This window comes from Amblyraja radiata, chromosome 5 (assembly GCF_010909765.2).
Source record: "Amblyraja radiata isolate CabotCenter1 chromosome 5, sAmbRad1.1.pri, whole genome shotgun sequence".
NCBI classification, from domain to species: Eukaryota; Metazoa; Chordata; class Chondrichthyes; order Rajiformes; family Rajidae; genus Amblyraja; species Amblyraja radiata.
Window position 1 is genome coordinate 6,001,421 of NC_045960.1, and position 16,866 is coordinate 6,018,286.

The window sequence follows — 16,866 nt, forward strand, 5'->3', positions numbered from 1 at the left end:
CTTCATACCTCATCTTTTCTCCCCGTATTGCCTTTTTAGTTATCTTCTGTTGCTCCTTAAACATTACCCAATCTTCTGGCTTCCCGCTCATCTTTGCTACGTTATACTTCTCTTTAATTTTTATACTGTCCCTGACGTCCCTTGTCAGCCACGGTCGCCCCTTACTCCCCTTGGAATCTTTCTTCCTCTTTGGAATGAACTGATCCTGCACCTTCTGTATTATTCCCAGAAATACCTGCCATTGTTGTTCCACTGTCATCCCTGCTAGGGTATCTTTCCAGTCAACTTTGGCCAGCTCCTCCCTCATGGCTCCATAGTCCCCTTTATTCAACTGTAACACTGACACCTCCGATTTACCTTTCTCCCTCTCCAATTGTAGATTAAACGACCATATTATGGTCACTATTTCCTAATGGCTCCGTAATCTCAAGTTCATTTATCAAATCTGGTTCATTACATAACACTAAATCCAGAGTTGCCTTCTCCCTGGTGGGCTCCAGTACAAGCTGCTCTAAGAATCCATCACGGAGGCACTCTACAAACTCCCTTTCTTGGGGTCAAGTACCAACCTGATTTTCCCAGTCTACCTGCATGTTGAAATCTCCCATAACAACCACAGCATTACCTTTACTACATGCCAATTTTAACTCCTGATTCAACTTGCACCCTATATCCAGGCTAGTTTGGGGGCCTGTAGATGTCTCATTAGGGTATTTTTACCCTTACAATTCCTTAGTTCTATCCCCACTGACTCCACATCTCCTGTTTCAATGTCACCCAAGGGACTGAATTTCATTCCTCACCAACAGAGCTACCCCACCCCCTCTACCCACCAGTCTGTATTTTCGATAGGAGGTATACCCTTGAATATTCAGTTACCAGCCCTGGGCCTCTAAGCTCCAGCAAGTACAGGCCCAGTGCCATCAAACACTCACCATAAGTTAACCCACTCATTCCTGGGATCATTCTTGTAAACCTCCTCTGGACCCTCTCCAGAGCCAGCACATCCTTCCTCAGATCTGGTGCCCAAAATTACTGGGTTAACCAGTCAGCGACCATTCAAACATTGTTATGGGGGAATCAAAAGGGAGCAGTTGTTTTCCAAAATAGAATTAATGTATTTTCCAAGAAGACGGATTTTTATTAGAGATGCAGCTAAAGACAAAAAGTACAGAACAATCTTGTAAAGGAGAATCTTGTTTATTCACTATACAAAGGAGAAAACAGCATTAATAGCTGCAAATTATTGATTTATAGACAAATATGCATAATTCTGTCAACCAGCTCACGACGACATACCTGTAACATACCAACCTGAAAGCACAAGAAGCAGCTGGTCAGAACCAAACCACCTGGGAGAAACCTCCAAACCACATCCTCCCATCAGGTTAAAATGTCACAGCAGTAGTCAAGGATTAGACGACTGATGTTAAAGCACCCATCCCTTTTCAAATGGTCACGAGTTTGCTCCACATTACTGGCTGTGGTAATCACTCCAAATAGAAATTGTCTTTTGAGAAAAAATGACCTGCATTAGAAACATGGTTGCAGAAATATATAATTGTGAGCCTTGTACCACCGAGTCACAAATTCCTTGGAATCCAATGTGCGCGGACAATCCTGGGTGCAGTCTTCACTGCCAGTCCGTCGCCTGCTTTCCAAACCAGATTTTCAGTGTGGAAAAAATATATATATTCAGCTGCCCAGGGCAGATTCATTGGCCCAAGTGTGCAGATATAGTCAATCTTCCTTTAAAAAAATGATTTTATTCCTCTTCGCTCTCGTTCTCTGTGTGCAAGTCCTCTCCGGAGTCTTCACTGACTTCTTTATCAATGTTCATTTTTGGGTCGTCCGCACGCTCTTCTTTCTCTTCTTCCCAGTTTTCCTAAGTTTAGAAACATTGAACATTTGGTGTTACAAAGTTTCCCAGTTTATCCACCGTGAAACTATGAAAAGTGCCCAAAAATTATACATTTTAATTTTATATGATTACCACCCTGTTGCAGCTTTACAAAAAAGTAGCTTTCATGGTTTAGTTTAATTTGGAGATATAGCGTGAAAACACACCCCTCGGACGACCGAATCCAGCAATCCCCGCACACTAGTTCTACCTTACACACTGGGACAAATTTACAGAAGCCTAAGCTTCACCCATCAGCGTTCTCCAGAGATGCTGCTTGACCCGCCGAGTTTACTCCACTTGTCTCTTTTTAGAAACATAGAAAATAGGTGCAGGAGGCCATTCGGCCCTTCGATAGGGAACGATCATGGCTGATCGTCCCCTATCAATAACCTGTGCCTGCCTTCTCCCCATATCCCTTGACTCCACTAGCCCCTAGAGCTCTATCTAACTCTCTCTTAAATCCATCCAGTGACTTGGCCTCCACTGCCCTCTGTGGCAGGGAATTCCACAAATTCACAACTCTTTGTGAAAAAGTTTTTTCTCACCTCAGTCTTAAATTCTCCCCTTGATTCTAAGACTGTGGCCCCTGGTTCTGGACTCGCCCAACATTGGGAACACTTTTCCTGCATCTAGCTTGTCCAGTCCTTTTATAATTTTATATGTTTCTATAAGATTCCCACTCATCCTTCTAAACTCCAGACAAGCCTAGTCTTTTCAATCTTTCCTCATATGACAGTCCCACCATCCCAGGGATCAATCTTGTGAAGCTACGCTACACTGCCTCAATCACAAGGATGTCCTTCCTCAAATTAGGAGACCAAAACTGGACACAGTACTCCAGATGAGGTCTCACCGGAGCCCTATACAACTACTTTTGTGTGCAAAGTAATTAAGCGATGGCCAATTCACTCCGATTTCTGAGCACCCACTGAAGCAAGGGTGAACCACCAAGTGGGAAATTAGTCTTATCCGATCGTAGCAAGAGCAATCCCATCAGTATCACACCAAACTTAGTCTCCTCTTTTAAAGGGTGAATTCTATGAGTGGTACAGTGTGGAAACGGGCCCTTCGGCTCAACTTGCCCACACCGACCAACTTGCCCCATCAACACTAGTGTCACCTGACTGCGTTTGGTCCACATACCTCCAAACCTTTCCTATCCATGTACCTGTCCAAATATTTTTGTTTTTTTTAACCGTTATGATTGTGCTGTTATCTAAAACATTATTTATATGTCCCCAACAGCACGGAAACAGGCCATCTCGGCCCTTCTAGTCCGTGCCGAACACTTACTCTCGCCTAGTCCCATCTACCTGCACTCAGTCCATAACCCTCCATTCCTTTCCCGTCCATATACCTATCATCTCTCATCTTGATGTACACCTCTATAAGATCCTCCCTCATCCTCCTGCTCGCCAAGGAATAAAGTCCTAGCCTGCTCAACCTCTCCCTAACACTCAGGCCCTAGAGTTCTGGCAACATCCTCGTAAATCTTCTCCTCCAGCTTAACAGCAACTTCCGATAACAGGGTGACCAAACTGCATTAATGATTCTGAGAAACTTGCATCGGATTCGTGATCCTCCATCAACTCATCTTCGGAGTTTTCATCTTCCGATGATTCTAGCACAGAAACAAAATAAATCAGTGTCAGTGTACAGCAACACAGGCGGTATTTTTACAACCCCTCCCTTGTCACGCACCAGGACGGAAGGGATTGCTGCCGTAGGCGCCAGCCAAGGGGTGGCTGGTAGGGTATTAATGAAAAGCAATAATATTCTTAACAAACATTTGAGGGGAAAGAATCGGGCAGGAATTTGGGAGTGTTTTAAGAGCAATTAATATCGTTAGCTTTCCAACGGGAGATTCTTGAATTTGAATTTGATTTTTGAATTTGATTCCTTTATTGTCATTCAGACCTTTTGGTCTGAACAAAATTACGTTGCCTGCAGTCATACACAGTAACAATAAATAACAAAACATACAATAAACACAAATTAACATCCACCACAGTGAGTTCACCAAGCACCTCCTCACTGTGATGGAGGCAAAAGTCTTAGTCTCTGTCTCTTCCCTCCTTGTTCTCTCACATTCTAGTCTCATAATGAAGTTAGAGAAGCTACTGCAATGGAAGAAGGTTTAGGAGTGAAAAGTTTTGGACCCTTGTTCAGACTGATTGTTATATGGGGGGGGGGGGGGGTTAGGCTGGACAAAACACGTCCATGCATCCCTTCATTATCACCTCCTCCACAGCTGAGAATGGACCATTGTGGGCTCCATCTTTCTTTGGTCATTGGTGCCAGCTCTGATTTGTTCTAAACCTTTTCATTCCTCCTTCCCCCCCCCCCCCCCCCCCCCCCCCCCCCCCTCCCGGACTCCGTCTGAAAAAGGGTCGACCTGAATCGTCACCCATTCCTTCTCTCCAGAGATGTTGCCTGTTCCGCTGAGTTACTCCAGAATTTTATGTCTATCGTCGGTGTAAAACAGCATCTGCAGTTCCTTCCCACACGTGATAGGTTAAGAGGCACGGAGGGTTTTGATGGACGGATGGGTGGACAAAGGCCAGAGATGAAAATGAGACGGAAAAAAATGGTGCCAGATAAAAGAGAGAAGTGGAATGAGATGCAAAGCCAGAGGGAGGAACATAGGTGGAAGTGGATGGAGGGAGGGGACAGTGGAAGAAATGTGTGCACACTGGGATGGGGGTGCAGGAAAGGATGGGGGGGGGGGTTTGGGGAAATGGTCTCTGGCTGGCAGTTATTACATTTCATCTTTTTTCCCCTTATTTTGAGGAAAACATTCACAAAGGTGGTCATTTTTAGTTTTATAAAGGAACAGTAAAACAGTAGTGAATTTGCAAGTTAAATGCTGCGAGGTGCACATAACATTGCAGTGTTACTGTGTTCTTTTATTCAATCCGAGCTGCCACAGGGAAGGCAGGCAGAAAGCGCAAAGAAACTTAATCTTGCATCTCAGTAAAAATGACCTGCAAAGCTAGTGTCAAACTTGCGGCCTGTCAATAGATGCATTATCAGCCACGCACTCTGTTGCAGAAAATGCCTTTCGTTTTGTTTGTCACGTGTACCGATGTACAGTGAAAAGCGAGACACAGAATGCTGGAGTAACTGAGCAGGACAGGCAGCATCTCTGGATAGAAGGAATGGGTGACAATTCGGGTCGAGAAGGGTGACCTTTCGGGTCCCGAAACGTCACCCATTCCTTCTATCCAGAGATGCTGCCTGTCCTGCAGTTACTCCAGCATTCTGTGTCTAACTTCGGTGTAGACCCACTTCTGCAGTCCCCTCCTACAGTGAACATTTTTTAGTTGCATGCTATCCAGGCAGCGACAAGATTATACATTATTACAATCGAGCTGTCCAGTGTACATACAGGACTGGAAGAACATGTAAGGTATAGTCCAGTAAAGTCCAATTAGATAGTCCAACTAATCGTATAAAATATGGACAGCAGAAGTCTATTATTCTCAATTATTCCACAGCATCCTGAAAGATATAATTCCAATAGTGACGTTTACTCCAGTTGTTTTACTCTCCTGATTCAGGGAGTTTCTTCCTAGCCATTATCAGGTAACTGAACTCTCCACTCACCAACTAGAGTATGGTCCTGACCTCCCATCTGCCTCGTTGGAGAACACCGAATTATCTTTAATCGTTTATCTTGCACTAAATGTTGTACCCTTTATCTATACACTGTGGACAGCTTTATTGTAATCATGTGTAGACTTTTCCTTTGACTGGATAAAACAAGCAAAACATTTTTCTCTGTGCCTCTACACTGGAAACGTCACCTATTCCTTCTCTCCAGAGATGCCTGACCCGCTGAGTTACTCTAGCACTTTGTGTCTCCCACCAGAAGCCAATGCCTTCAGTCCCGAGCCCCCAAATTTCAATTCCTCAACCTACCCATCCCTGCATCCTGCCATTCCTTAAACAAAAACAAATTCTCCACAAAACAAGCCCCACCCATGTGTGCCTTTTCCCACATTCTCCTTCAGTTCCATTATAACCCCCATTACACGCGCTTCTTGTTTGATATGACCTATTAACAGCGCATTCACATGTGTGTGACTGGGCATTGTTACTTTAAACAAACTGCAATATCTTTTATGAACCACAATATCTTGTATGATCTACAATATCTTGGTACGTGATGATAAACCAGCACCAATACCACCGTACTTTTCTTTATCTGGTCTTTCTCTGTAGCTATAACACTGTGGCAATCGGTCTCCTTTTTCTTTGCACCATCCGCTGTATGTGCATTTCACACACATATGGCACAATTTGCCTGGGCAGCGGCAAAAAGTATTTCCAATGCAACTGGGTACATCACAGTAAACGTAACTGAGCTACCGAGAATGCAAGACACACAGACTCACATGGACGCGCACACACACACACACACACACAATGTCCACTGTTCGTGCTTACCTTCTGCATAAACTAGTTTTGCTGTTTGGTTGACGGTGCTTGCATCCTGCACACGCTGTGATGCTGCAACCTAAATGATATCAAAACATCCACTAAGTTCACAAATGTTACACTGGCAATCACAAGAATGTACATTCGAGCCAAGCAGGACCTTCATGATAAACAAGAGGTGCAAGGGACACTGACGTACTTGATTTGTGGGTTACATTTAGGCCTTTCAGGAAAATAACCTGGAGCCATTATAGTGCTTTTGAAATGTCATTATCTTCGTGTAAGAATTGCACAAACCTGATAATCTACTTTTGTTTCCGTACGGTTGCACCAGAAAGCATGGAACACCCCCCTTACTAGTCTTCAAGATAATACAATATCTTTAAAAGAGCAATTATGGAGAAAAGGAAAGGGCGACGTTTCAGGTCGAGACCAATGTTTCGAGCTGAGACCCTTCTTCAGAGGATAAAGAAGTGCCTCGACCCAAAACATTGCCCATTCCATTTCTCCAGAGATACTGCCTGTCCCGCTGAGTTACTCCAGGTTTTTGTGTCTATCTTCGGTTTAAAGCAGTTCCTTCCTATAATATCTTTACATCCGCCTGTGAGGACAGACTTGGTTTAATGCCTAATTTGAGGTAATGCACTGCCAAGCAATGTCCCACTTTCTCAGCATTACATTACGGTGTCAGCCTGGACTACGACCAAGTCTCCGCAAAGTAAATTGACCCCTTGAACCTTTGACTCGGGAGGCATAACATTCTAACAGAAGCAATCAAGAATGGATGAACCAACCTACAGCAGATATTTGAGATGCTGCCAATTGACGTCCTGGTAGCTGGAACTGCATCCTAACAGCCGCCCACTGTGCAGTCCTCTTAGGGCGGCACGGTGGCGCAGTGGTAGAGTTGCTGCCTTACAGCGCCAGAGACCCGGGTTCGATTCTGACTACGGGTGCTGTCTGTATGGAGTTTGTACGTTCTCCCTGTGAGCCTGTGGGTTTTCTACAGGTGTTCCGGTTTGTATGTTACATAGAAAATAGGTGCAGGAGGAGGCCATTGGGCCCTTCGAGCCAGCACCGCTCATTCATTGTGATCATCCCCAATCAATAACCCGTTCCTGCCTTCTCCCCATATCCCTTGATTCCACCAGCCCCTGGAGCTCTATCTAACTCTCTTAAATCCATCCAGTGATTTGGCCTCCACTGCCCTCTGTGGCAGGGAATTCCACAAATTCACAACTCTCTGGGTGAAAACGTTTTTTCTTAAATGGCCTCCCCTTTATTCTAAGACTGTAGCCCCTGGTTCTGGACTGGCCCAACATTGGGAACATTTTTCCTGCATCTAGCAGGAAATGGCTTCTGTAAAATGTCCCTAGCATGTAGGATAGTGCTAGCGTACGGGGTGATCGCTGGTTGGCGCGGACTGGGTGAGTTGATGTCCGGTTTCCTCATGGTATTCCTAAAGTAATACCTTTACGACCCATTATAGATAAACGCAAGCAAGCGCCATAAATTGTACCGTACCGCACCATGAATAAAATGGTCGACACCTTGACTACTACACTATTTTAGCGCTTGCTTTTTGTGGTGCACAATGATTTAGACTTCATTTGTCAGAGCTATTCAAAACTGTTTGTGTGGTTAGCAGAGTCACAAGCTACAGGCCGAGGTCAACCTGCACACTATTCAAGTAGGCAGAAGATTGACAATAAAAGGCTCATTAGGCTAAGTATGTGGTAATGCACTTTGGAAGGCAAACAAGAATCGGAACACACAAATGCTACGATGAGAGATTAAAATGTATGAACAAATGCCTGAAAGCACCGCGCAGAGAGATTACCTACCGAAGAAAGCAAGTAGAATCATTTATAAGAGAAGGAATGTGTGATGTTTCGGATCTCGTCCCGAAACGTCACCCATTCCTTCTCTCTAGAGATGCTGCCTGTTACTCCAGCATTTTGTGTCTATCTTCGGTTTAAACCAATATCTGCAGTTCTTTCCTACACAGAATAATTTTTTAATTCCCTGTGGCATACAATAATAAGTTACGCTAGGCCCTAAATACAGTCTAATTACTATGAGGAGAAAGAAAGAATCACAACATTTTCCTGGATGTTGCTATGACTGAAGAATCTTAAGCATTAAGAAATATTAGCCAAGTTGGAACTGTTTTCATTGGACAGAAGGTGGATAAATTAAAAAAAAGCGTAACCAACAACATTTTACAGGATGTCGCCACGACTGAAGTATTTTAACCACAAAGATATATTAGCCAGTCTGTAGTGGTTTTCTATGGACAGAATAGATTGAATCAGGTATAAAAATATTCTAAGAATCTAGCTTTGCGTAGAAAATCATCAGGGGTCCCAGATCGGAGGGGAGGCTGGCTGGACTATGGTGCCTTCCTCACCTTGGTGCCACTGTGTTGTGTCGTGGACTTTCTGTGTTTGTGCTTTTCTTTTTTTAATTCAATTTTATTTTTAATATGTTTTATTATTTATTATTTATTTATTTTTATGATACTGCCTGTAAGGAAAATTCATTTTGTTGTCTCTAATTGACAATAAATTTGAATACAATACAATACAATTTAGAATAGTGGGTGGTATTGGAGGAATGTCGAGCAGGGAAACCTTTTCCTCAGGGCTTGGTGGCGGGGGTCTGGAATTCACCACAGTAATGAGTGGCGGTAGCACAAGCTCTCACGGTTTAAACATACCTGGGTATACACCGGAAACAAAGTGGAGACTTGGGAACTGAGATTGGGCTGGATAGCTTTTAAATTCTCCAACTTTAGGTAACTAACCTTGACCCCACTCTCTTCCCTTTGCCCATTTCTCCCCCACCCGAGCCAACTACACAAGTTCATACGTTCACATGTCATTGGAGCAGTATTAGGCCATTCCGCCCATCGAGTCGACTCCGCCATTCAATCATGGCTGATCTATCTCTCCCTCCCAAACCCTCTCCTCATAACCTGTGACACCCGTACTAATCAAGAATCTATCAATCTCCGCTTTAAAATACCCACTGACTTGGTTTCCACAGCCGTCTGTGGCAATGAATTCCACAGATTCACCACCCACTGGCTAAAGAAATTCCTCATCTCTTTCCTAAAGGTACATCCTTTTATTCTGAGGATGTGCTCATTGGTCCTAGACTCTCCCACCAGTGGAAACACCATCTCCACATCTATCCAGGCCTTTCACGAATCCTCAGGCTTCACAATTTGCACCACTTCTATTCTTATCTCACACCATTTGTCTTTTCACCTCCAGCCTGTGCCCAACCATCTGCCTAAGATCACCCCCCCCCCCAAGCTGTATTACCTATAATTTACCAGGCTTTACCCTGCCCCTCCTCCTCCTCCCCGCCCCCCCCCCCTCTCTCTCTCCCCCCTCCACCAGTCAGTCTGAAGAGTCCCAATTTTAGGTAACTACCCCAACCATGTATCTAGACACTGCCCAACCCGCTGAATTACTCCAGCACTTTTGAATCGTTTAAAAAAAAAATACTAAATGTCGGCCATCTATTGTTTTGAGATTGTAAATGGCTTTCCTTTCCGCTGAACGCCATTGGGATGACGAGTCTTACCTGCGCACTGAGGAGATAAAGCTTGCCGTGCAAGCGAGACAGCTTCTGCAGGGTCTTCACTCTGCTCTCCATCAGCTGGTACAACACGCCGAGTTGTGGCACAAGGTCAGGCAGCTGCAGAGTCAAATCATCCATGTTAGCGCACGCGCCCAGGAGCAGCCACAGCAAAGCTTGGCTAAAGTGAAAGCACACTGACTGATGAAGTTCCACATGTACACAGTACTTAACAAGTGCTGTGTGTAGGAAGGAACTGCGGATGCTGGTTTAAACCGTAGACACACAAAGCTGGAGTAATTCAGCGGGACCGGCAGCATCTCTGGAGAGACGGAATAGCTGACGTTTCAGGTCGAGACCCATAACCCACGAGTGGTGAATCTGTGGAATGGGTGGTGAATCGCTGGTTTAGAAGGATGAGGGGGAACATCATTGAAACTAACGCGTAGGATGCGAAATTGGGACAGCATAGAACTAGTATTCACGAGTGATTGATGATCTGTGGGGACTCTGTGGAACAAAGAGCCTGTTTCCACGCTGTATCTCCAAAAACACACTTGTACGCTGGCAGACATGGCGTTAACAAGATATGGTCTTGCACTTACGCACATGAGCAAGTTCTCTCTCTCTCTCTAATATCAACTCCGTCCATACATCACACGACCACGTGAGCAGCCAACTACTCGCAACCTCTCCTCTTCTCCCTTCTCTTTCAGGCAGAAGATACACATGCTTGTAAACAGGTACCGCCAGATTGAAGAGCAGCTTCCACCCCGCTGCTATCAGACTTTTGAAGCATACATCATATGGCAAAGGAGTAATGCTCAACTTGCTGTTCCCTTTCGTTGCGGCCCTTGCACTTTTTTAAATCTGCATTTACTCTGTAGGTGTAATACAATATTCTGCACTCTTGTCTCCTTTGTCTCGTACACTACCTGCGCAGCACGGTGGTGCAGCGGTAGAGTTGCTGCCTTATAGCGCCAGAGAGCCGGGTTCAATCCTGACTCCAGGTGCTGTCTGTAAGGAGTTTGTGCGCTCTCCCTGGGACTACCTGGGTTTCCTCCGAGTGCTCCAGGTTTCTCCCACATTCTAGTCGTTCAGGTTTGTAGGTTAATTGGCTTCTGGCTAGTGTATAGGGTGATCGCCAGTCTGTGTGGACTCGGCGGGCCTGTTTCCACTCTCTATCTCTAAATCAAACCTAATGAACTCATGCACGGTCTGATTTGCCTGGATAACACGCTAAACAGTTTTCACTATCTCTGTAAACGTAACAATGCCAATGTCACAAAATGATAGCAGAAGATAAGTCTAAATATTGACTCTGTTTTCCTCGATTCAATCCGACCTGCCATTGGGAGAGCAAGCAGAAAGCGCGAGGAAATTAATCTTGCACTTTAAGTAAACCAGAGAGCCACTGTTGATGCTTCATGGCTGTCAATAAGTGCATTATCAGCTTGTCTTCTAACTGTTAATAAGCTACAAGCTAAAAGATTTCATGCTTTAAAGGTGAGTTTATACATTCTATATCACCTGGAAAATCAGTCTTGGTTGAAAGACTGATTTCATTGAAACAGCAAGGAGATAGCCTCTTCATTCCACTGAGTCCACACTGTCCATCGATCACCTGTTCACACTAGTTCTGTTATCCCGCTTTAACATTAATTCCCGACACAACAGGGGCAATTTACAGAGATACGCAGCATGGTAACATAGTTCAGCCCACCAAATCCACACCAACCAACCATCGATCCTCAGTTTACACGAGTTCTGTTATCCCATTTTCGCATCCACTCCCTACAAACTGACAGCAACTTCTGAAGGCTAATCAACCTACAAACCTGCACGTCTTTGGGGCGTGGGAGGGAAACCGCAACACCCGAAGGAAACCCACGCGGTCACAGGGAGAACGTGCAAACGGTCAGGCAACTGTTCTACCAGCTTCACCATCGTGCACCCCTAGCCAAGTGCAACGTGCCTTTGCTGACACAAAGTGTGAACGTCCACGGTTGGCGCTAGCTCTTAAGTGGTGACTCACTCACAGCGAAGGGAGCGATGATCGTCGTGTGATAAATTGTGTTTGGTTTTCAGTTTGAGGCGGGGGGGGGGGAAACGCAGGAGAGGATGACAGCGACATGAGTTGGTCAAGCTGACCTGGCTGAGTTAGCAGAAAAGACAGGAGGTGAGCAGTGGTAGAAGGGAATTCATGACACTCAGCAAAAATGTATCCCAGCGTGGAAAAATCCCAAGGGATGGACTTACTGTAGATAAAAAGGAGGCATGTTGGGTGAAGACAGCCTTTAGCCACCGGACCATTAACAAAGCACTAGGAGTAAAAGAAAGGGAAAAGTCATTAAATATGAGCAAAAGCCACAAAACAATCACAGCTAATGACCAAGACCAAGTTGCATTGAAATGGAGTATAGTTTTGAAATACAGCGTGGAAGCAAGCCCTTCGGCCCGCCGAGTCTGCGCAATCCAACACCAGTTCTATCCTACACTCTAGGTACAATTTACCGAAGCCAATTAACCTACAAATCTGCACGTCTTTGGACTGTGGGAGGAAACTGGAGCCCCCGGAGAAAACCCACGCAGTCGCAGGGAGACTGTAAAACTACGTACAGACAGCAGCCGTAGTCAGGATCAAACCTGGGTCTCTGGCGCTGAGAGGCAACAACTCTACCGTTAGGTCACTGTGCCGTCTATGAGAAATGAGATGCACTGATCCCTAAGCTTGTCAGAATGCAGGGGATATCTCAAAATATACAGCTTGTCCATGCTATAGCAGAAATTCCATCCAACCTCAGCACTACAATTCAGTCTTAAAATTAAACCAATTCTTCCCTCTAGATATCAACAGATTAAACCATAGCCCACATCTGCTGATCTTCGTTTTGGGCTGGCAGCCATTTGCCAGAGAGAGCCAGTGTTGTTATAACTGTTGCAACTTGTAACACTGGCAAAATCATTGTGATCTTCATGCTCTCTACAGCTCTGCAGTGATGACTCGATAAGGACTGGCACTGGAATTCGGATTAAGTGGGCGGGCTCGAGTTGATAGGATTTCCTGCTGCCTTGCTCTGATCTCCTATCTGATATTTAATGCTGATATCAATGTTTTAACAAAATAAAAATCACTCTTTTTAATAAAGTGACCATTTAATGAAGACAGGTAACACAGCATTGAGAAAACACAGGTCAAAAGCAACATTAAATTTAGAATAAATGATTCTTGACAAGTTCTTTAGTAACTTGTCAGTTTCTTTGTTGAACTAAATTAAGGCGCATGTTGCAATCAAAAGCGCTTGAACAATTGGTTGGGAAGAAAGCCAAACTGTAAGAAAGACGACTGCGCCTCCTTTTCAAGAGCAGCCAGCTCTTGCACGGTCGGTGCCAAAGCATCAACATGACCCTTAGGCATCACTAGGCTGCATGGCTGAATACAGAAAACCCTCACTTTAACGGACAAAGGTACGGGGGGGGGGGGGGGGGGCAAGAGAGTGATGGTGTCTGTTATTGCTGATTGTCTGCTTTTACCGAGCGAGGGGGGTAAAATCTAACCCAAGGCTGGGAGGGTGCGCTGGGGGACGGGCCCGGTACTCTCTGGTGCAGCGGCAGAGTTGCAGCCTTACAGCGCCAGAGAGCCGGGTTCAATCCTGACTCCAGGTGCTGTCTGTAAGGAGTTTGTGCGCTCTCCCTGTGACCACATGGGTTTCCTCCGAGTGCTCCAGGTTTCTCCCACATTCTAGTCGTTCAGGTTTGTAGGTTAATTGGCTTCTGGCTAGTGTATAGGGTGTTCGCCAGTCTGTGTGGACTCGGCGGGCCTGTTTCCACTCTGTATCTCTAAATCAAACCTAATGAACTCATGCACGGTCTGATTTGCCTAGATAACACGTTAAACAGTTATCATTATCTCTGTAAACGTAACAATGCCAATGTCACAAAATGATAGCAGAAGATAAGTCTAAATATTGACTATGTTTTCCTCTATTCAATCCGACCTGCCATTGGGAGAGCAAGCAGAAAGCACGAGGAACTTAATCTTGCACTTTAAGTAAACCAGAGAGCCACTGTTGATGCTTCATGGCTGTCGGTAAATGCATTATCAGCTTGTCTTCTAACTGTTAATAAGCTACAAGCTAGAAGATTTCATGCTTTAAAGGTGAGTTTATACATTCTAATTTAACCCAAGGCCGGGAGGGTGCACCGGGGGATGAGCCCGGTACACACGCTGACTTCATACTGCTCACTCCCTCTGCTCCCACAAGCGGAAGCTGCTGCCACCGGGCACCAGCTCACTGGATAACTGGAGGAAGGGTGCAACGGGAGCCTTGGTCTGCTATAACCAAAATCTGTTATATAGAGGTCCGTTATTGCAAGGGTTTACTGTATTTAGAACAAGAGGCATCTTAAAGCCAGAGTCTCTCTCAATGTGCTGACAGGAGCTGGCAGCACTTTGATGCAATCGACTTACGGCTGAACACTACCAACTCCAATGCCTAGGTTGCACGAGGGACTTTGGGCTTTGTTTAGTCTTGCACTATATTGGGTCTTTTATTTATTGAACTTTTTGCAGTTCATTTAATGTATTATCTATCGAGGACTGTTGCGCTGCTGCAAGTAAGGATTTAATTGTTCCATTTCAGTACATATGACAATACAACACTCTCAGCTCTGGATAATGGGGCCAGAAACTCTGTTAATCCTCCAGACATAAGAAGCCTAATGGCCCTGTCCCACTTAGGTGATTTTTTAAATGACTACAGGCAACTAGACTGTTGCCACATGGTCGCCTGTATGGTCGTGAGTAGTCTCCTCAGTCGCCCAAAGAGTCGCAGCATCTTTCTGGTCGCCGCTGGATTTTCAACATATTGAAACATTTTCGGCGACAGCGGCGACCGTGGGTTTGATACCAATGAGCGTAGCTTGACGTAGGTGCTGTCGTAGGTTGTTGCCAGGTTAACGTAGGTTGCGGCCAGGATGTCGTAGGTTGTTGCTAGGTTAACGTCGGTTGCCGCCAGGATGTCGTAGGTTGTCGCTGGTGCTGACTTCGGTGAATTCCATTGTCGTATTAGCCAGCAGTTGCTTAAAAATCGCCTGTGGAACAGGCCCATAAAGGTACAAGCACCAGAACACAGCAGCATGACGTTTGCCGGCCACATGCCAGTGCGCAGACACTGCTGGGGTACTGGGTGATGGTTTGAACACCCAACCTGCTGTGCCACATCACCCGGTTAGCAAGCATGCAAAGATTACACAGCTAAAAACGGCAGTGGAATGGACAAAAAATAAGAGCAAAATTAAAAACTCACCCGTAAGGATGACCTTGCAATCGTCTTGTGATCTGGAGGGGGAGGGGGGGGGGAAAGAATATATTATAAAGTTGATGGCACATTGTCCGTCATCAATTACATCCACATAGAAGGACAGGTGACCAAGCAGCATTATGTGTGGTTATGTTCACCTGCTTCCAACTGTGTAGTCAAGATTGGAGAGAATGGAAACTCAGGATGTTTCATCATGACATAAAGGAGGCTGTTTCAATTGATCGAAAACATGCAACGCTGAACAATCCCATTCCCCTCACAATATTAACCCTGCAATCTACTCTTGCTGTATTTCATTCAATTCTCTTGATTATCCCACTGACCAATATACTCGGATCAATTTACAGTGGCCGGGAGTGCCATTGGTACTATCACAATGTTTAAGAAGCATTTAGACAGGCACATGTATAGGATAGGTTTGGAGGGATATGGGACAAATGCAGGCATGCGGGACTAGTGTAGATTGGACACAATGGTGGATGTGGGCAAGTTGGGCCGAAGGCCTGTTTCCATGCTGAATGACTATGATGGAATGAAGTCTAATGCAAGCACTATATTTTACATTACATTTACATTAAAAAAATCAAGCTATTACATCATGTTATTTGGCAGTGTTCAATTTTCTAGTACAATTCAGAAATATTAACTGCCATGGTAACAACCATGCGGCATTACATTGACACAGTATTTACAGCCGACATGGTCAAACTGAATAGGCGATAAATCCATTTTTCATACAAAGAGGAAAGATCATCTCGAGCCAGAAACTTCACAATTGAATCACGCACAGCAGAAACACCCCATGCAAATCACTGGGTGGTCTTAAATCAACGATAGATGAATCACCCCAACTCCTCCACCCCTGCCCTTCATAATACAGCGATAGAGCTGTTATGCACAGACATGGAAACCTCCACCCAATTCAGCCATGCCCACCAAGTTGTCTCACTGAGCTTGTCCCAGTTGCCAGAGCCTGACCCAGATCACTCTACTTTCATAGAAACATAGAAAATAGGTGCAGGATTAGGCCATTCGAGCCTGCACCGCCATTCAATATGATCATGGCTGATCATCCAACTCAGTATCCTGTACCTGCCTTCTCTCCATACCCCCTGATCCCTTTAGCCACAAGGGCCACATCTAACTCCCTCTTAAATATTTCCCTCTACACATACTGTCTTAAGTGCCTTTTAAAAGCCATCATTGTTTCTGCATCTACCTCTGATCGTGCACCAACATACAGTAATTGCGTGCTTTCTAACTGGATATTACTGTGCAGGAATAATATCGTTACACGCGAGTACAACAGAACAAAGAAAAATCAGGCTATAATATGGGATATTTTAGTTTAATTTTATTGACACGTGTACCAAGGTAGTGAAAAGCTTTGTGACGTGCTATCCAGCCAGCAGAAAGGGAGCACCCATGGGTAACCCACACAGCCACGAGGAGAAGGTGCACGCTCCATGTAGGCAGCACTAAACGTTCAGATTGAACCTGGGCCTCTGACACAACGAGGCAGCAGCTCTACGAGATGTGCCGCTGTGCTACCCTGAACACCGTGACTATTGTGTTGCTATCTGAAGCTCATTCACTTCACATACACATCAC

General features: G+C 45.0%; 1 protein-coding gene and 3 non-coding genes across 4 annotated transcripts in view; all 4 read right to left on the minus strand.

The window, feature by feature from the left end:
• Positions 1-1,118: 1,118 nt before the first annotated feature.
• The window catches only part of wdr43 (WD repeat domain 43), a 61,693-nt gene continuing 45,945 nt past the window's right edge, over positions 1,119-16,866 (minus strand). Inside the window, exons 13-18 of the mRNA XM_033020550.1 lie at positions 15,241-15,272; positions 12,191-12,254; positions 9,938-10,051; positions 6,353-6,422; positions 3,469-3,524; positions 1,119-1,885 (exon numbers count right to left, since the gene is read on the minus strand). Coding sequence (XP_032876441.1) covers positions 1,766-1,885; positions 3,469-3,524; positions 6,353-6,422; positions 9,938-10,051; positions 12,191-12,254; positions 15,241-15,272 — 456 coding nt within the window. The 3' untranslated portion in view covers positions 1,119-1,765. The remainder of the gene's footprint in view (positions 1,886-3,468; positions 3,525-6,352; positions 6,423-9,937; positions 10,052-12,190; positions 12,255-15,240; positions 15,273-16,866) is intronic.
• LOC116973883 lies at positions 4,798-4,930 on the minus strand. Its single transcript, XR_004412165.1, has one exon. It is a non-coding gene; the product is annotated as a small nucleolar RNA SNORA31 (small nucleolar RNA).
• Positions 11,251-11,378, minus strand: LOC116973884. Its single transcript, XR_004412166.1, has one exon. It is a non-coding gene; the product is annotated as a small nucleolar RNA SNORA31 (small nucleolar RNA).
• On the minus strand, positions 13,904-14,031 carry LOC116973887. The gene has a single exon (XR_004412169.1). It is a non-coding gene; the product is annotated as a small nucleolar RNA SNORA31 (small nucleolar RNA).